Here is an 18,443-nt window from a genome sequence, read left to right as displayed (position 1 = left end):
TAAAAAAATAGGAAACAGAAAAGGGACATTTAGAACAAACTTTGCAGATTTATTGTTGGGTCACAAGACAGAAAAAATATATTCCGCCTTCACTTTACAACCAACAAACAGCTGTTCAGATGTAAAATTACGATTTGTCATGTACAAACTACTATTTACCCAATCAATCAGATGGTTATACACTGTTCGCATGTTACATCAAATCTGTTGTCAAATGGAGATGTGTATAGACACTACAAAATCATATATATGGAAGAAACAAATTACGTATAGCTGTACTGGTTAGATTTGACGAAGAAGGTCACTGATCTTCCTTAGTTCTTTTAGAGCTGCTACCGCCTTAGCTTGCTCTGTGCTTCTAGGCATAGATTTCTCAAGTATCTCCACCAAAAACTCGATAGCCTGTGATAAAATAGCAAATTAACCAAGGGCAAAGAGATGAGGAAGGGGGGGGGGGGGGGGGGGGGGGACGTACATATCCAACAACAGGCGCATTATATGCATGCCTTTCCTATCTTATTAGACAGAAAAGTAGGGGAACGGGAAGTACAAACTTCATTATTTTTCAAATCTGTCTAGTGTCTATGATTATCAGAATAACCCTATGAGCCCTAAAAGAATAACATACACCTATAGGATCGCCAGCATAAAGCACAAGTTTTACCAAAAAAAAAAAAGATCTATCATGTAAGAACTATACATGTTGTATCTATTAGGCAGCAAGTTTCTTTTTAGCTTTGTCAAGCGAGGTTACCTGAATGTTCTCAACCATTGATTCACCGAGAGATCTTAATGTTCTGGTTAACTCTTTATCAGACACATTTGAAATTGAACCTATTGCCAATGTTTCCTTTTGGCCACCTTCAGCTATAGTTGGATTTTGGTGTTGAACTGGATGGGTATCTGCTATTCCAGATGTACGATCCATTGTGGTTGCTACTTCATCAGTTCTACCTCCAAGCAGAGGGAGTGGATCAGGATCATTAACCACATTGTCATCACGGGGAACACATGGTTCTTCCACATGATGGGTATCATGATCGTATTCAGTACCACATGACAAAGAGGTGCTGCTGCTCCTGGATAAATACCCACTAGCTCCAAGAGGATCCCCAATTTCACCTGAAGTTGAACAGTAGCCATCACGCTGGCCTGTCTCACATGCATTCTTTGAATTACTCCCAGTAGCCTCCAAAGTACTTTGGCCAACATGATCCTTTTGTTCTTCTATAGGCATGTGTGGCACGCTATTTATGAGCTTTGCAGGAACTACATCAGTATTGTGAAGTTCATCAATAGCGGACTGCCTAGTTGAAGTCAAATTTTTGTTTTGGAGATTAGCAGCCTTGCTTCTGGAAACATTTGATTCAGTGTTAGACCAGCTTCTTCTCAAGAAGCCCCTTCCCTTCATCTTGAACACACCACCACCCTTTTGGTCTATTGATGATTGGAGGATCTTCCATGTCTCTTCCCAATAGTTTGGTGTAGTCAAGAGAGATTTTCCTCTCACAGGAGATGAAGGAAGATTTGCTTCAAGGGCAAAAGATTGCAATAACGTAGCTTTCTCGATTAAGCTCTTTATGTCAATATCTTCTGGAAAATTTAACAACCTCACTAGGCAAGAAGTGGCATGTTCACTCCCTAACAAGGAGGATCTAAGATGAAGCATCATTGAGACTGCCATTGACAAAATTAGTGCACCACGAGGAGAACATAAGACTTTAAACTGATAATCTGCCCTACTCCTGATGTCGGTACAATATGAATGGTTAGGAGAAGAGAAAATCTCATCCCAAATAAACAGAAGATTGTCAAGTGAGAATTCACGACCAAATAGGACACGGAGCCATCGCAATGCAAAGTACTGAGGTTCCACTCCCAATTCCACAAGGTGACTATGAAGAGAGGAATCCACACTAGCAAGCAAGTGATATATTGCAGATGATGCCTCCCTTACTGGTGTTAAACCGCTGCTCGATTCTGGTGAAGGACTGAGAGAATAGAAGTCAGTGATAGCAACCACTCCTTGGGCACCATTCATCAAATTCTCAAACATAGAGTATGCGTCATGCTCCATAAACTTTTCTGATAAAATAATGCCCAGCTCACCCTCTGCTCCGTATGCGTCATTTATTGAGAAAAGATCCCTAGTATCTGGATCAAGGTCAGCCAAACTTCTAATTTTATTTGTTCTACCTTCAACATTGTTTTTCCTGTCACTTCTGTTCAGCTTTGACCGATCTGGAAAAGTTTGGCCATCAAAATCATCATCCAAAAGTTCTTCATGAAGGTCCCTGACTTGTTTGAAGTGCTGCACATCAGCATGAAGGACATAGAGAAGAGGAGCTAAGAGTTCATGCATTCCTGTAGGAGGAAAGTGATTTATGTTGACAAATGCATACAATGAGAGATGAATGTTTATGTCATCATAAAACAAAAGTTGAACTCCTACTGATTTGGACCATTGTTTAGCAGTTTAGAAAGGTTTTGGCATGTCATTGGAAAGACATGCGCCTATGTTTTTACCTTTGGCAGAAATAATATTTATTCATCTAAGGTAGGTAAAACAAACTTTACCTCAATGTGCAATATAGACGTACTCAACAAAAATTAGATTAGTAATTTCCATAAGAACTGGGAAGCTAATTTAGAAGTGAAATTCTGGTTGCTTATAGTGCCTCCATGACAAAAATTGAATAAATTCAAAGATTTAGGAGCCAACTCCAGGGGACCATTGGTATGCTTGGATTTCGCTTAGGCGTATTGTGTTGCAGGTATACATCTTTGATTGTTATCAACAAATTTTTCATGAGAAGAAAAGCTAACAGTGATTGAAGATGCCAATGCTTTACCTTGTCTGTAACCAAACTCTGGGTATCTAAGGCTCCATACTAACAATATACGTCCAAGCATAGACTGACATGTGCTTGTTTGAAAGAAGTCCCCCAATTCAGGATACAGCCGGGACAGATCTTGGTTAAGCATTTTCTCAAGCTCTGCATTTCTGAAATATTGGCCCCAGGTGCTTTCTGCATTCATGATGTACAAATTTATTAAAAGAGAGCTAATGTCACTAATGGCAAGTTGCGAAAGGTGTCACTTTCTTGCATTGCAACAGTATTGAATGCTGAATCAAGAAAACGTCTGACTGGTGAGAAAATAATAGCATGTTTCTGTTGGTTGTAACTAGTTTATTAACAGTGCAACAAAAACGTTTGGCCTGCATCCCCTCCCCCTCCCTTTCAGTAAACAAAGACCTTATTTAAAATCTCACTGCCTTCTCTATGCACTGCAATTCATAGGTTATTATCGCACAAACCATCCCTCATCCGAGCACACTCTTAGTTTCTAAATAAAGGTGATTAACATATTTCTTACAAAATCTCAATCCATTAACCATTATGATTTATGAGGCTGGCAAAGTTCCCTTGAATATCTTATGCAACAGTCATGCTGGAAAAGTGCGCTTCAGCATGATATATAACAGTCTAATCTACATGTGTTTGTTTAAAGTGTGAGTCTATCAAGTGAATGCCTGGTATTTTGCAAGCAACGACAACTCAGAGAACATACTTTAAAGACAAAAGCCAGTACCTACCTGGGTTCTGTGATAGTGGATTCTCCACAACCAAGTCAGGGCCAGCTTCTTCATCCTTGGAAAGATGGGGATCTATTAACAGCCTTCGCCGCAGATTAGCATATCTGCAGCAAACAACAATTAAAATTCTAAGAGTCAAAGTCCTGAGACCCATCAAAATTTGCATCTTTAATCCCATGCTAACAAGAGTAACAACAAAGATCATCCAAGTCCTGGCAATTTGCATTTTGATTACTTGATCAGCATATCCAACCCAGTATTTCCAATCGATTGCTAGTTTGTTAACATCGAGTCCAACAAAACACAAAATGCAAGTATAAACAGTACAGTGGCATCGCATTTTGGTATCTCAAGAAACGAGGATTCTTAAGATCAGAGCCTAAGATAGTTTGATCCAAGAAAATCGGGTCCAAAAAAAACATTTGCCGAGTAGCTAATCATTTCAAGAAACGGGAGAAGCTTCTCCGTGGCCGAACGCAACAAGAAACGGAATGCCCCAAGACGAGACCTCCGGCGGGAGTCCGCGGCGGCGCGGCGGAGCTCGTCGATGGAGACGGCGGGGGAGTCGGGGAGGACGCCGAGATCGGCCCGCCACCGGGCGCCGCGGAGGGCCGAGAAGCCCGGCCTCGCCGGAGACCCCGGCATTGTCATCTCGGCTCCAGCCTCCGATACGGAGCACGAACCAGGCACCCCCGCAGCAGGAAGCGGAGGATTCTGATGCTGATTGGCGAGGCGGAGCCGACCGGCTTCGGTTTGCGATCGCGAGAGGGAGGGATTGGGATCGAGGATGGCGGTGGTAGCGTGGTTTCTTGGTGCGGGAAAGGGGAGGGGAGGGAGGAACAGGGGAAAGCGAGGGAGGAACGGGGAGGCTCCGCCCCCGGTGACTTGTATCGCAACTGTCGTTGCCTCGTTGGGAAGATTGCCGCAGCGTCCTGTTTCCTCGGTCGATGCTACGAGGTCGCCTCAGTTGCATCGCATTTTTATTTATTTATTATAATTCTGTTTCATAGTTGAGACGCTATCACGTGAATACACGTAAACACACACTGTACTTAGATCAACATATCTAAATTGAAAAGGTTATTATAGAATTCATATAGCACATTAATCATGAAATGAGCGGTGATTCCAAATGATCAAACTTTGCCTATAGTTTGATCCTGGTTGAGCAATGATTCTGTCGAATGATGAAATGAGTATGATGCTCAGCACATTCAAGCTCATTGCATAAAACTAGAGAGTTTTTAGAAACTTTACAGAAATCTCTTAATAATCATTTACATTCTCGTAAGAATTTTGAAAATTATGTTTAAATATTGAAATAATGAAATGAGTATAGAACCTGTAACACATTTGGGATCCTTTACTTTGTAATTTTTTTTAGTAATCAATTGCGTTCTTATAAGAATTATTAGGAAACGTGAAAATGATGAGCGTGTGCTAAAGATGTCCTAAATGACAAAGATGTGAGGTGTGACATCCCCGCCAAGAGTTAAGTTTTACTTCCACTTATTCCAGATTGTTTGCTAAGTAAAAGCTTTGAGAAATGTTCCACATTTTCTTTCATTTTCTTCCAATGAAATTTTGGTGTTCCAAATGTGACCTTACAGCAAAATGGATATAGGAGACGTGGCGCATGCTATTAGTGAAAAATCTAAATAACATTATGTTCCTTACCCTCCATGCACCAGAAAAATCCCTCAAATAAAGAAAACGAGTGTAATTAGCTGATCTTTTTGCATTGCACTATGTGACACAAATGGGTGTCACGGAAACGGCAAGTCTATCAGACCACAAGCCTAGTGCATTGGATTATGTTTGAAAAAAAAAGTTAGAAAAACATACAATATGGATGTGCTCTTTCTGAAAAAAGCATCAGCAAAAAGGGGAAATAATTGCACGTCTTGTTAAAGCAGGTTCAACGCGGTGTCTCCGTCAGATACCACGTGGGCAAAAGTTAGGTGCCCTGCAGGTATGGATGGTAATGGATCATAGCCCTCATGCCTCCTTTGCAATATAACTCAGCCCTACTAGTTCAAAATCATATAATATTATGGTTCGGCCCTTATTAAGCCCGATTCTTAAATTTGCTAGGTTAAATTAGAGGCCCTTTTACCACCCCTACCTGCGGGTGTCAATGCGACATGCAGGAGCAACCATGGCCTCAGGAGGGAGAGTGAGAAATCCGAGAGAGCACGCATACATGTGGTGCGCAAAGTGCAAGTTGTAGCAGGGGTGTAAAACCAATTTGTGTGTGCTTGTGGTGAGGAAGTTGCAATCTCAACCCACTGGTATCTAGCCCTAGGAGAGAGTGAGTAATCCGAGAGAGCACGCATGCATGTGGTGCGAAAAGTGCAAGTTGTAGCAGGGATGTAGAACCAATTATGTGTGCTTGCAGTGATGAAGTTGCATCCTCAACCCACCGGTATCTATTTCCTGAGGCCAATACTTTTGAAAAACCATATTAGGCCTGCCCTTACATTGCATTCGTAATTGCATTGTAACGTGTGAAGGTATATACTATTTCATAATACTCATGCATAGCAAACATGCTAGCCTTTACGTATGTGGCCCCTACGTTGTGGTTGGGTTGGCAATTTATGCAACTTGACAATAGTGCCCACACACTCCATCCTTCTAGAAGAATTTTTTTAAAAAAAGAAACCGGAACAGAAGGAATTGCTTATTGTGTTGATACCATGCCATGGCGGGGCTCATGCGTCGTAGGCAATATGGACGGACACATGTTATGGCACCATGACAAGTTGAGTTTACAATCCATGCAACTCAGCAAAAACATCATACAAGTGCACAACAAGGCATGTATTCATAAAAAAAAACTAAAAAGAAACAGAAAAGACCGCTCCATCCTGTTGCATTGCATTAATTAGCATGCGTGGATGCTACGACAACAGTAAAACACATCGCACGTCTCCACACGCAACTTGGCAAATGAGTTGTACAAGTGTACAAGATGGTATGGGTTTCTTTTAGGGGGAAAACAAAAGAATAAAGAAATAGAAAGTAGTCGTGTTGCATTGCATTAGACGCCACCATAGGTGTCATGACAACATCAAGGCTCATGCACCGTAGATAAGGTGACCTCCATTAGTTGCAATGCCAACAAAGCGAACCCGTGTAACACCATACAAGTGTACAATCCATTATATTTTTTAATAAAAAATCATAAAAAAGAAATAAATAGAATGAAATATTTGTCATGTTGCATTGCATCATATGCGTGTGTGGTTGCCACGTTAACGGCAAGGTTTGTGCAATCGTTACGCGTAGCCTCCACACACACACAATTGTAATGAGCTGGGCTTGCAATGTAATGCAATTTGACGATAACATCGTACAAGTGTATAAAGAAACGTAAGGAGCAACATATAAAAGGAGCAACATATACGATGCATTGCAGGTCTATACGCGTGATGACGTCTACAATGGATTGAAAATATGTACAATCAAGAAAAAATCTCTAAGAAAAGAGAAATAAATAAAACAAAACACAACTTATGATACATATATACGAGTAGACGTTAATGCAATGTGTGGTATTTAAAAAAATGTTGTGCAGTAATCGGTTAAAAACACCACCAGCATGGCATTCTTCATTCTCGTTGAAGTGTGAACGCGAATCGCCTTAGAAAAAAAAGAAAAAAAACTACTGTCGTGTACCATTACCACCATACAGCAGAGCGCTCGGGTGCCACGGTCCACGGGAAGGGCGCCGCGCAACTGCACTGCAGATGACACGGTCATGCACGCGCGTGCGCCATCAGCCCTTCGCACAAGACCCGCCTGCCGCTCACTTTCTCTGCTTCGCTACGACGAAATAACCACCTCATAGGCTAGATTTTAGAATTATGAGACGACTCCTCCACCATTGTATGGGTAGTGGTTTCGATGCAACTTATAATATTTCTTTTTTTTGCACAAATTAAGGATAGAATTAATACGAGACAATTTAAAAAGATGACGAAATAACCACCTCATAGGCTAGATTTTAGAATTATGAGACGACTACTCCACCATTGTACGAGTTATAGTTTCGATGCAACTTATAATATTTCTTTTTTTTTCACAAATTAAGAATAGAATTAATATGAGACAATTTTAAAAAATAACTCATCGTATAGATTGTTTGTCAAGTAAATTTAAAATTACATGTTGACGTACGAAATTGCGTATTAGACAACACCACTTGCCCTAACGCAACCCTTCTTATCCTCTCGCCCTCGGCCGTCGCGTTCGCGTCGGCGCGTCGCAGCCCTCGTGAGGCTGCCTAGCGCCCTAGACCCCGGTCGCTTGCGTTGCGTTGCGTCCTCCCGGATAAATACCCAGGGGGCAAACGGGCCCGCTCCCTCTTCTCTCTCGCTTTCCCTTCACGCTCGCCAAGACGAAAGGCGGCCGCGGCGGGGAGCGCGCGGCACGGCGGAGTGGTTTCTCCACGCCCGACGCATCCCTCTCCTCCGCCTCGGCGCCTCCCTCTCCCGGTGGTTCAGGTGAGTTCCTCTGCGTTCCCTCCTCTTCCGGCTAGGATTCCGTTCCGTCTCTGAGGACCACCAATCTGGCGGACTCTAGCACCGGGTGGCGGAGCAGAGGTCGCTAGCGTCGTGCTCTTTCCCATGCGCCGCCGTCTGTGGTTGCGACGGCGGTTTTTCTTTTTTGCTGTAGATTAATCGCTGTATTGTCGAAAGATTGAGGCGTTTCTTGGCTTAGGTCCGGCCGAGGGATGGGTGGATTGAAATCTGGGATTAGAAGTGCGCGAGGCGGGGTTTTCCCGGTGTGAATTCCCAGATTAGTAGCACATTTGTGTATTCTTGAGGTTCAAAATACGAGCTTTTATTGCCTTTTATGCGCTTCTGGCCTCTGTTCACAGGAAGGTAACTCCCTGAACAACAGGATAACAGAGTCGATATTCCCAGACGGGTGCCAATTGATTTGGCTATTGTCTATGAGGTTTTTTGTTGGCAAGTTGGGGACTTTCGAGGAGTGGGGTGGGAGGACGATGGAAATTTGCACAAGTACTTTCTTTTCCCTTGGGTTAGAAACTTAGAATGTGTAATGTGTTGAAAATTTACTTTTTTTATCTGTGTGCCCACGAGAAGTTGCAGCAGTGATTCTGGCTCTCTGTTTGAAAGATGCCAGATACATTAAATGCAAACTCTGCCATTGGTACTTGGAATACTTGAAGCTGTGCTTTTTTTTGGTTGAACTTGAAGCTGTGCTTTTTTCTGGAGGTTAAAAGACAAGCGATCATCCTCCTTTGTGTTGTTTGGTGTTTACTGTTTGTTATTGGATGCCATTATGCCAATGTGCTTTTTTTTACCGTTTATTTGCTCTCAAGTCTTAACCATTGGAATTGTACTTAATTGTGCAGGGCCTTGCTTCCTGAAGGAGCTTATTTCCTGTTCCTGTCATGGGTTTGGAACATTTGACGAGTTCTGCTAATCCTTCATCAGGTTCCACCCATGATTCTCAATTCATAATAATATAATTTTGGCATATGAGAAAACCTTGAAGCTGTAACTGAGATCTGGGTTACATTTTATAAATAAGGTTTCACGTTGTATGGAAATGAAGCAATGGAGGAAACAAAAAGGCTACAGGGTCTGAGAGCAGAAACTTTGATGGAAACCTGCCAAAGCACAGAGAGTAGAGATGGAATGATCAGATGTCCAATTCCGTGCAAAAGCAGCAGGTACAGTCCAGCCCTCTGATCTGATCTGGTCCATCTGGAAGTTGTGTTACTATCGTACTTCTAAATATTTGTATAATCTATCATACACATAGCTAATTTTCAATGTTCTGATGTTTAATCGGGCTAATGATATTTTTTTGTGTGACTCAGGTGGTATAGGGAACGTGAATTGAGAGCTGCACAAGATCTTTCTGATTTCATTCTGAGCAAGGTTCGTTTCTCTGCAGTTCTTTCATCATGCTACAAGATGATGCTTTTTCAAATGTGCTTTCACTTATCCCTTCATAAGCTATCACCTTTTGGTGAATTTTCCTTTCCTTCCCTTTTCTTTTCTGGCTGTCTTTTTTGATTTGGTAGCAAAGGTAAATATAAAGTGCCACCCTTTACTTGGAATCAAACCATGTTTTTATTCTAAGCTAGCAGGTTTCACAATATGCAGGCTTCACCTCCGTACTTTGTGGGGTCACCACCAGTTCGTGCAACCAATCCACTTGTTCATGATGCACAATTCTGTGCGTGGAAGGTGCAAAGTGTTGATCAGTCACTAGGAATTCCTATACCAACCAAGGGCTACAACGCTCGCTACTGTGCAGGGAAAGGATCTGTTACGAAGGCTTGAAGCTATATTTATCTGTTTCATGGCCACTCAGCGACGTAGTTGTAACTCTGCTTCTCTCAGCAAGGCTAACTTGTACATACGAGTAATTGTGCCTTTTTGAAGGTGTGAGGTCTTATTTGAGTGTTTAGAGTATGTCATCGGCAGTGTTGTAAATATTTTTTGCTCGGTTTTTTTGTTAGTGGAGCTAGTTTTGGTGGTACTGGTAAACTTTGTTGTTGAGAAATGAGGTAACCTGAATGAAAATGTTTGCCATTCTTCAGTGTCTGGTCTCCATGTTGAAATGTGCTGGAACTGCAAGTGGATGTTAGGCTTTCTGATCCTCTGTGCTAGTTGTGCTCACAAACTTCACAAAACACAGATGAATCCTTCAATGAACATTGCATAAGACCATAGAGAAATGCGTGCGTTTACTCTCCAATCAACTATGTAAATTTACTTCATTTCCTACTGATAGATGGTTCAATTTTGAATGAATCACGTGCCTCCTATTTTACTTGTCTTCTGTACATGTTGTTCGGCCTTCTCTGCCTGTTGAACTGATCTTTTTTCTGATTTCCACCATCGAACTTAAGTGGGATGATCTGCCTGATGTATGAAGCCCCTGGGAAGTTTCTTCTTTCCTTCGTAAGTGACTGGAGTTCTGGTAACCAGTATGCAACATACTCCCCTTCAGGATCATACGTTTTAGCCTGCAGAAGGATGTTCACACATGGTCACTGCCAGTTGAGGTATGACTAATATTGATACGATTATAAACAAGCATGTTGTAAAACCTACAATTGCATGCCAGTATGACAACATTTGCTAATTTGCTACCATGTTTGCTATGATTCTTTACAGTAGTCTGATTTTTTGGTTAAGAGTTCAGTCTGGTCAAAATTCGAATAAGTATTCAGATTTGTTAGTCTGGAGTATTGATGCTTACTTGCTTTGGGATACTGAAGTATCGATCTTCTCGTGGGTCATTGCCAACTCCTGTCAGAGTACAGCAATAAAATTTCAATCAGTTCCAGTTCAATATAATATGTTTCTTTGTTCATACTGTTCTATCCAGAATTTAGTAACATTGGGCACTAGTAAGTAGCAAAAGATAGGACCAACCTGCTCCATATGTCCAGTTACCATAATTTGAAGCTGGGTCATAATCCAATAAACATGTTTCGAACCATTCTGCTCCCATTCTCCAATCGATACCCATATCTCGGACAAGAAATGAGCAGACAATCTACAAATAGAACAATGGTAGAGATGAATAATTGGGAACTTGTGGCCTGCAGAATTAAGCCCTATGCAGTTGCTCCGGATGTTGAAATTTACCTGACGTCCACGGTTAGACATGAAACCGGTGGCTGAAAGCTCCCTCATGTTGGCATCAATAAGAGGGTACCTGGAAATTTGTTACCATGCCTGAATCAATAGGCATGATGAACATAGCTCCAGATGTTGAAAATCGAACACAGTGGATAATAGCGTACCCAGTTTTACCCTCTCTCCAAGATTCAAACAGCGCTTGGTCCTGACTCCACTTGGATGCTACTTTCCTTGGACCTCCTACAACAATAATTTGCATCAGGAATGCAGTATTCTACCTTTTATAATCCAAATGGAAAAATTTAACTTTCCAAATGAAATAGTTGTACATTCTTTTCATGATACAAATTTGATATACTTTTATACAAAATCTATGGGCAAGAGAGACAACATCAGCTTTAGTACCTAGGTGAAAAATGGAGTTCCCATATTTTGCTGATAGAAATCTGAAGTAGTCTCTCCATATCAACTCAAACAAAACCCTGAAGCCATTGACATATCAGGAATATGTGCTATATGAATAAGAACGTGCCAGACAAACAAGTTCAGCACGAAACTAGAGTATAAACATCATAATTTGGATCTCATGGGCAGTTTAGCTGAAACTTGAGCCCGGTAGCAGTAAAATTTATAAGGCACACTAACCAGTATGTAGAATCATTTGCTACCCTTTGCTTCTCATATCTCTTCACCTGCATCATGAAAGGACACAAACATATCGCATTATTCAAAGCTAATGATCTCTGCAGTCAATCATGAACTCTTTACCTCTTCGCAAATATAACGTGGAGAAAGACTGCCAGAAGCAAGCCAAGGAGAGAATTTTGTGGAGTAATCTGGACCTAACATGCCATTCCTGGTCTCCTTGTAGACTTTCAACTGATCCTTCTTCCAGAAGTACTCATGGACTCTTCCAAGAGCTGCACTCTCTCCTCCTACGAAATGCATTCCCTTCTCAGACTGCAGAGAGGATCGGAGGAAACAGTACTGATCAAAATTAGAACTAGTTAAGCTTCTGACGAAAAGCACAACTGGCTGCAACTAAACCTGCCTTTGTGACACTCAGGCCTAGTGACTCCAGTGTTGGTATTGCCCCCCACCCACCAATCTCATCTAGGCCGGAAGTAGGGGGCGGTCCAAGCGACGGTGGCAACTTGCTGCAGTTCCTAACCGAGGACTTAGATTCAACAGCCTGGCGAAAAGCATCGCTTCAACATCAACCCATCACGCCTTTGAAAACAGCATAGAGTTTGCAAAGGAAGTTCCTACCTTTCTGAACTGCGTGTACACGTCTGGCAAGTTGCTCACGGTGAACGGGAGGTCATCGATATGATACAGTGTTGCTCCCCAGATCAGCTGCAACCTGGGGTTCATTGGTTTCTTCTGGCCAGGTGCTCCTCCTTGAGTAATCTGAACTTGCTCCAGGGCTTTGCGCACGAGGCGTTCGACGAGGAGCTCCTCGCTGCATGTTTCTTTATGAGCATAAACCTGTAGACAAACACCTCACTTATTCTTATGTTACTAGTGTTAGAGATATTGTAAACCTACTTGTATTAGAGATATAACCGAGGAACTATAATCGGTTTAAGCTCTAGATTGTAATCAAGTCAAACTCTTGTAATTTCTTTGCTATATAAACACGTAACCGTGGCGAGCCAAGATAGGCAACCACGTTCTCCAAAACTCTTACAACTAGCATGAGTCTACTACCCCAATATCCATAATTCAACATCGAGCTGTGCTAAAGTTAATCCAGTGACAGAATTATGCGGAGGGACCTACTGTGTGTGCACTGACAGCCTTTGCAATCGAAGGAAGGATCTCTTCAGGCTTGCCGTGCCGAACTAGTAAATCGAGACCCTTTTTCCTCAGATTCTGCTTCAAGTCTCCCAAACACTCTATCAAGAACTGTGCCCTCAATGCTGAATAGATGATCGAATTTCACCGGAAACACAAACAAATGAGCATAAATCAGCAAGATTTTCCAATCAGGAACTTCTTGCATTTGGCTCTACAAGAACAAGACTACAATGCCAAAGAAATCACCATACTCCCCATCGACCTCGAATCTCAAATGAAGCAGCGACCAAGAGAATGCAGAATTGATCCATCCTCACCTCCAGTCTTGGGGAACCCGAAGTAGTGCGTGGTCCCCTCGAGGACCCGAGGATCAACGCAGAACACCGGCAGGACCGCCTCGGACGCCGCCCACGCGCGCACCAGCACCTCGTTGTCGAGGACCCTGAGGTCGTTCCTGAACCACACGACGGCCACCCCAGCGCCGCCTCTCCTCAAGGTCGGCGACGTATGCCTCTGAAAGGCCTCGTCAGCCACCGCGCCGGCCTCGTCGGCGCCGAGGAAAGGCACCGGCACCGCCGCGCCGCGCACCGGCCGGGACGAGGAGCTTGAGGATGCAGCGCTCATGGCGAGGAAACGGAGGCCGGCTGGTGGATTGGGGTGGAGCAGGAATCGCGGGCAGAGAGGGGAGGAGGCGGAGGAGGAAGAAAGGAAGTGCAGAAGCATTTCTTGGACCCGGGATTTGAAAGTTTTGAGAAGTTAGGGGGCGGTTTGCGAAATGGAAGAGGGAAGGTGGAGGGAAGAGTGGGGCTTGCGCCACGTGTCTCGATTTGAGTGGTGCTACGTGGTTGGGTGTGGACCTGTGGAAATAAGTCGTGGATTTTGTGGGCCAGGAAGGAGTTATGACTGGTGGGCCAGGGAAAGAGAGGTGGGCTGTGCTGTCATTAATGCTGGTATATAGTCGCAACATGGCATTTGCACGTTGGCTTAGGGGTGTTTGGATATTTGAGCTAAAATTTAATCCTTTTCACATTTCTTCAGATGCCAATTGGGATGATTAAATATGAGTTAATTATAAAACTAATTACACAGATGGAGGCTAATTCGTGAGACGAATAATAGATTCGATATGCAATTGGTTTTGTAATTAGTATTAATACTCCTAATTAGTATCTAAACATTCGATATAACAGGGATTAAACTTTTGTCCGTGGAACCAAACCGGACCTTGTATGTTGGCTCATGGCTCATTTTTTTTCATGCTGAAAAAGATTAGACTTGGAGACTAATTTGTGAGACGAATAATAGATTCGATGTGCAATTGGTTTTGTAATTAGTATATGTTTAATACTCCTAATTAGTATCTAAACATTCGATGTGACAAGAACTAAACTTTTATCCGTGGAACCAAACGGGACCTTATATGTTGGCTCATGGCTCATTTTTTTTCATGCTGAAAAAGATTAGACTTGTGTTATTGTGTATTTGATGGAAATTGTAGCAAGCGTGATCACATCTGATATGCAGAGTTGTACTTTATCAAATACCCATTGTCCGATATTCATGTCCTGTGGTTGCACATGTACCTACATAAGACTAGCCATGATAGTTGAATGCCTACGTTCGGAGATCAAATAATTCCCTATTTAACACTAAGTGATATGACTACTTCCTTTCTTGGCCTTTAAAAATTTGAACTTCCTTTTTTACACTAGGTCCAAGTTTCATTCTAATATGACATTGCCGTCTTTTTTTATTGATAACGGTGTTAAGTGACATATAAAAAGACAATTTTGCCCCTGAGTTGGAATGTAACCGTACGTCACTGAATATTTTGCAAAATGAAAGTATACGAGGTCTAATGACTAAAGCATGAGTATTGCTAACGGTTCAGCAACTTAATGAGCAAGGTAATCCTGGATTAACCTATACTAATAGCACACAACAGCAGAATACTCTTCGGTCTTCCCTTGGAATTAATTCTGGTCACATGTCAGACCTACACTACTCATACAAATCAACACTGCAAGTTACAGCAGCTCAATTACGTACAGAGAATCAGACATCAACAGATTCAATTATGCAAGTTTACGCCAAACAATGGCATGCACGCACGCTTGAGGATCAGAAGAGTTCAGAACTGGCAGCAGCACAGAGCTACAGGCTGTTCGTCAGCGACGGCAACGGGACGCCCATCGGGTTTCTCCACGATCAGGTTCTGCAGCTCTGAGCAGTACCCCGCAGCAGCAGCCGCCCGTCCGCCCATCTTCGTTATGCGTGCATCCCATCGTGCCCCGCCACAGGTGCCGCCATGGCGCCATCAGCGCACCTGACGCCCGCCGCGCTCCGTGCGTGGAAGTCGATCTCGCCCGCCGCCCGCTGTCACCTAACCCGTCCGCGTCGCAGCGCGGGCCTGACCTCCCCGGCGAGGCGTGGCTATCCTCGCCCTCGAGAGCTCACGCGCCGCCGCTATTGACCGATTGGATTTGGCTTGGTGGTTGAGGGTACTTTGGTACACTGAATCAGGCCAACAAGGGGACTTCACAGAAGAACCTAACGGAATGGATGGTAGTGTCAAATTGGGAACGAAAGTTAAATTTAGCGTCAAATAAAGAAGTTCAAACTTTCAAGGAAGCAATCATTTTACCGATGTCAAATAAGAAATTTTCTCTTTGGAGATATTGGTGATGTTCTGATTGTTTCGATCATTCTAGCAAAGTAGCGTCTCAGCATGGATGAAGCTGCAGTTCAAGCACTGGAAGAAAGTCTTGCAGTAGTAGAGAAACATGGGAGGAGAGCACTGGAGTTATTATCACTGATCGTCTGATCCCCATCAGATTCAGATACTACCCTTCCAGTATGATTCTCTCATTGTTATCTTGAATTGAAAGCTACAGTTTTCAATAAGGTTCATATGTATTGCTAATGTTATGCCAGTGGGTCATTAATGAGGTTTTAAGGAGCATATGGCATGCCTTTTGATAGGTCTTATTGGACTCTTTAGGTATTGTGGTTCTTCCTCATGCTCGTTTCCCTGTTAAAATGGGGTACATCATTGGCTAGCTCTGATATTGAAGCATCTTGTATTCTGCAGAGGAGGAACATGAGAACCGCGGGCAACCGCCGCCGAAGGAGCCGCGCTCCAGCGGGTGGCGCCGCAGCCTTTGCCGGAAACGATGATGGCGAGGAGCAACACCTCAACCCCTTCCTCGACGCAGCTCCATCCGCCTCCTCGAGGGTCCAGTTCAGGTGAGTGCTTTGCTTGCAGTTGCTCTGCAGACTGCATGAACAAGTGTGGCCCGCCTGCTTGATAAGTCCTGCGGCGGTGAGTGTAGGAATGTGGCGTCCCGTGCGCGGTGGGTGGAGGAGGCTGGCGTTGCAGAGGTTGTGGAGAGCAAGGGCAAGCTGTGGCTGACCACTGGCGTCACTCGGGGTGCCAAGCTGTGCTACAACGTCGAGGAGATCGGGTATGCCGCCTGTTCGATGAAATGCCGTAGCTGTGCAGCTTATGCCAGACTCCTCGTGGTATTTAATTGTGCTGTGCGTCCAGCAGACTAGCATAAATTCTTCTCTTCTTGAACCTCTGAGCCGTTTGTGAATAGATTATATTCATGAATTTCATGTCAGTGATTTCCTTTTCGAGTACTTGAGTTTTCTAGTGAAGGCTTGTTTGTTGTCTGATGAAACCATGCAGGTTCTTGGTTGAAAGAGGCATCTTGAATCTTCTTAATGACAAGGATGAAACGATAGGAATATAAGGCATCTATGAAAATATTGCTGGGGGGAATAGGGATGCTCCTGGGACGCCTTCCAAGCTTATAAGCACTTGAAATTGCTTGGTTATATTGTTGGACGATATGGTGTTCCCTGGACAATAAAGAATAGTGGTAGTTGTGACATCATTGTTCCTCCCACTAGCGTGGTTCACAATGATAAGAGCTTCAATAGATTCGATGACACCTGCAGTGACATAACCAAGTTGCTGAAGGAAATGCATATCGATGGGATATCTCCATCCTTTCAAGTGTATTTGCCAAACAGCAAGTTTAAAAAAATCATCCCCAGGGGTCCCTAGTTTCCTCTTATGTGTGTTAAGGTAATGTTCCTTTTATTCAGCCTACTACAGTTTCATCCTCCAATAGCTCATCTTCTATTGGTCTTCCAGTATTTTTGTGTAGATATAGGTTCCATCTTCATTTAGACTGTACTTGAATTACTGAACAATATTTCTGTAATCATGAAACAATTTTGTCCCTCCCCCCCCCCCCCCCCCCCCCCCCCGTGGTCTTTCGATATGTATGATTTTAACACATGGAACAAGTTTCATGGAGACCAAGGGAGTCTCTGGCATGCACATTAATTGATTTACTGCTCGTGTATTTAGTCACAATTATTACCCATCTGTTAGCTATGGAGCAAAGAAACGAATAGCTCATTCTCAAAACTGATTGAATATTTATAATGTCTAAGCGGATTCTCAGTTAATTGGATTCTGTCTTGCCAAGTTGCTATCAAGTTGCAGATGTACATCCTCCTTGTGACTGTTTTATTGCAATTTGTGACATTTTCTTTCCATTCTCCCCAACTTTTATCCTGAAGGTAGAAAAATAGCTGATTCTGAGCATGGAGTAGGCTAGGAGTTTGTGCAAAATTATAGAGTGCAGATAGACTATTATGGAAGTAAAAGGAAAAAAAAAGAGAGAGTTCAAGATGACTTTGGTGATAGCATATGAATAAAATGAATAACATTATAGGGTTGCTCTTATATACTCTGTTGATCCATGTTTGTATGAGACTATCATAACTTTGACATTATAAGTCCTAAAAGAAAGATATTGACATTGTTTTTCAATTCGGTACAGGAATAAGCCCCCCTCAAGGGTTGAATTAGAAACTGTGGAATACAATTTTGGGGGTATTCCTCTGAAATATTGCCATGTGGATAATGGGCGGGCCAGCTTTGTTTCCTTGGACAAAGTTGCTCTTCCAAGCTTACACTGATGGGTAGTAGGCACATTTGCTAGCGCTCCTTGTTGTCACCGATCTTGTAATGTACATAGAAACAGCAGGATCTTTATTCTATGAGATCTTTGCCTCAGCAATTATTCTTCTTGTTTGAAGCATGGTTAATTTTACTTTTCTTTTGTTAGATTACTGGCTGCCTGGTAGCACATGAGATGTTCCATCTTGAGCTGAATGGGTCTTGTTGAGACACTGATTTATGTATACTGTGAATTCTGGAAACCAGAATTTTTTGCACGTGTCATCACAAAAAAGATTGCTTTTGTATGTGATTAATAATTAGCACTTGTACAACTCCAGAGTCATATGCTTTAGAACCAATCTGTCTTTTTTTTTATTTCAGAATTCATAAGCAGCAGGGGCAATGTGCCTTTTTTGTCTCATATTAA

General features: G+C 42.8%; 3 protein-coding genes and 1 pseudogene across 5 annotated transcripts; 2 read left to right on the top strand and 2 right to left on the bottom strand.

Moving 5' to 3' along the window:
• Positions 1-28: 28 nt before the first annotated feature.
• On the bottom strand, positions 29-4,507 carry LOC117852720 (uncharacterized). Of its 2 annotated transcripts, XM_034734941.2 has the most exons (5): positions 4,107-4,507; positions 3,599-3,702; positions 2,853-3,029; positions 755-2,364; positions 29-402 (listed from the first exon to the last, which is right to left on the bottom strand). In XM_034734941.2, the coding sequence occupies exons 1-5, from the start codon at positions 4,247-4,249 to the stop codon at positions 283-285; spliced, it is 2,154 nt and encodes a 717-aa protein (XP_034590832.1). In that variant the 5' UTR covers positions 4,250-4,507; the 3' UTR covers positions 29-282. The 2 variants fall into 2 exon arrangements, with proteins under 2 accessions (XP_034590832.1, XP_034590830.1); XM_034734939.2 differs by lacking the exon at positions 4,107-4,507 and having other exon boundaries at positions 3,599-4,088.
• Positions 4,508-7,938: 3,431 nt separating this feature from the next.
• Positions 7,939-10,183, top strand: LOC117854062 (uncharacterized). 2 transcript variants are annotated; one of them, XM_034736340.2, is made up of 6 exons: positions 7,939-8,106; positions 8,324-8,628; positions 8,985-9,066; positions 9,164-9,305; positions 9,456-9,516; positions 9,745-10,183. In XM_034736340.2, the coding sequence occupies exons 3-6, from the start codon at positions 9,024-9,026 to the stop codon at positions 9,922-9,924; spliced, it is 426 nt and encodes a 141-aa protein (XP_034592231.1). In that variant the 5' UTR covers positions 7,939-8,106; positions 8,324-8,628; positions 8,985-9,023; the 3' UTR covers positions 9,925-10,183. The 2 variants fall into 2 exon arrangements, with proteins under 2 accessions (XP_034592231.1, XP_034592230.1); XM_034736339.2 differs by lacking the exon at positions 8,324-8,628 and having other exon boundaries at positions 7,940-8,106.
• Positions 10,184-10,268: 85 nt separating this feature from the next.
• Positions 10,269-13,790, bottom strand: LOC117854060 (cryptochrome DASH, chloroplastic/mitochondrial). Its single transcript, XM_034736338.1, has 12 exons — positions 13,353-13,790; positions 13,018-13,157; positions 12,505-12,723; positions 12,287-12,427; positions 12,004-12,195; positions 11,881-11,927; positions 11,641-11,717; positions 11,400-11,475; positions 11,242-11,311; positions 11,026-11,149; positions 10,850-10,899; positions 10,269-10,613 (listed from the first exon to the last, which is right to left on the bottom strand). Exons 1-12 carry the CDS (start codon positions 13,756-13,758, stop codon positions 10,410-10,412), a joined length of 1,746 nt encoding a protein of 581 aa, XP_034592229.1. The 5' UTR covers positions 13,759-13,790; the 3' UTR covers positions 10,269-10,409.
• A 1,242-nt stretch (positions 13,791-15,032) lies between these two features.
• Positions 15,033-18,414, top strand: LOC117852859 (uncharacterized; annotated as a pseudogene).
• The last annotated feature ends 29 nt before the right edge of the window (positions 18,415-18,443 follow it).

This window comes from Setaria viridis, chromosome 4, assembly GCF_005286985.2.
Source record: "Setaria viridis chromosome 4, Setaria_viridis_v4.0, whole genome shotgun sequence".
Lineage (NCBI taxonomy): Eukaryota > Viridiplantae > Streptophyta > Magnoliopsida > Poales > Poaceae > Setaria > Setaria viridis.
This window is presented reverse-complemented; position numbering and strand designations above follow the sequence as displayed.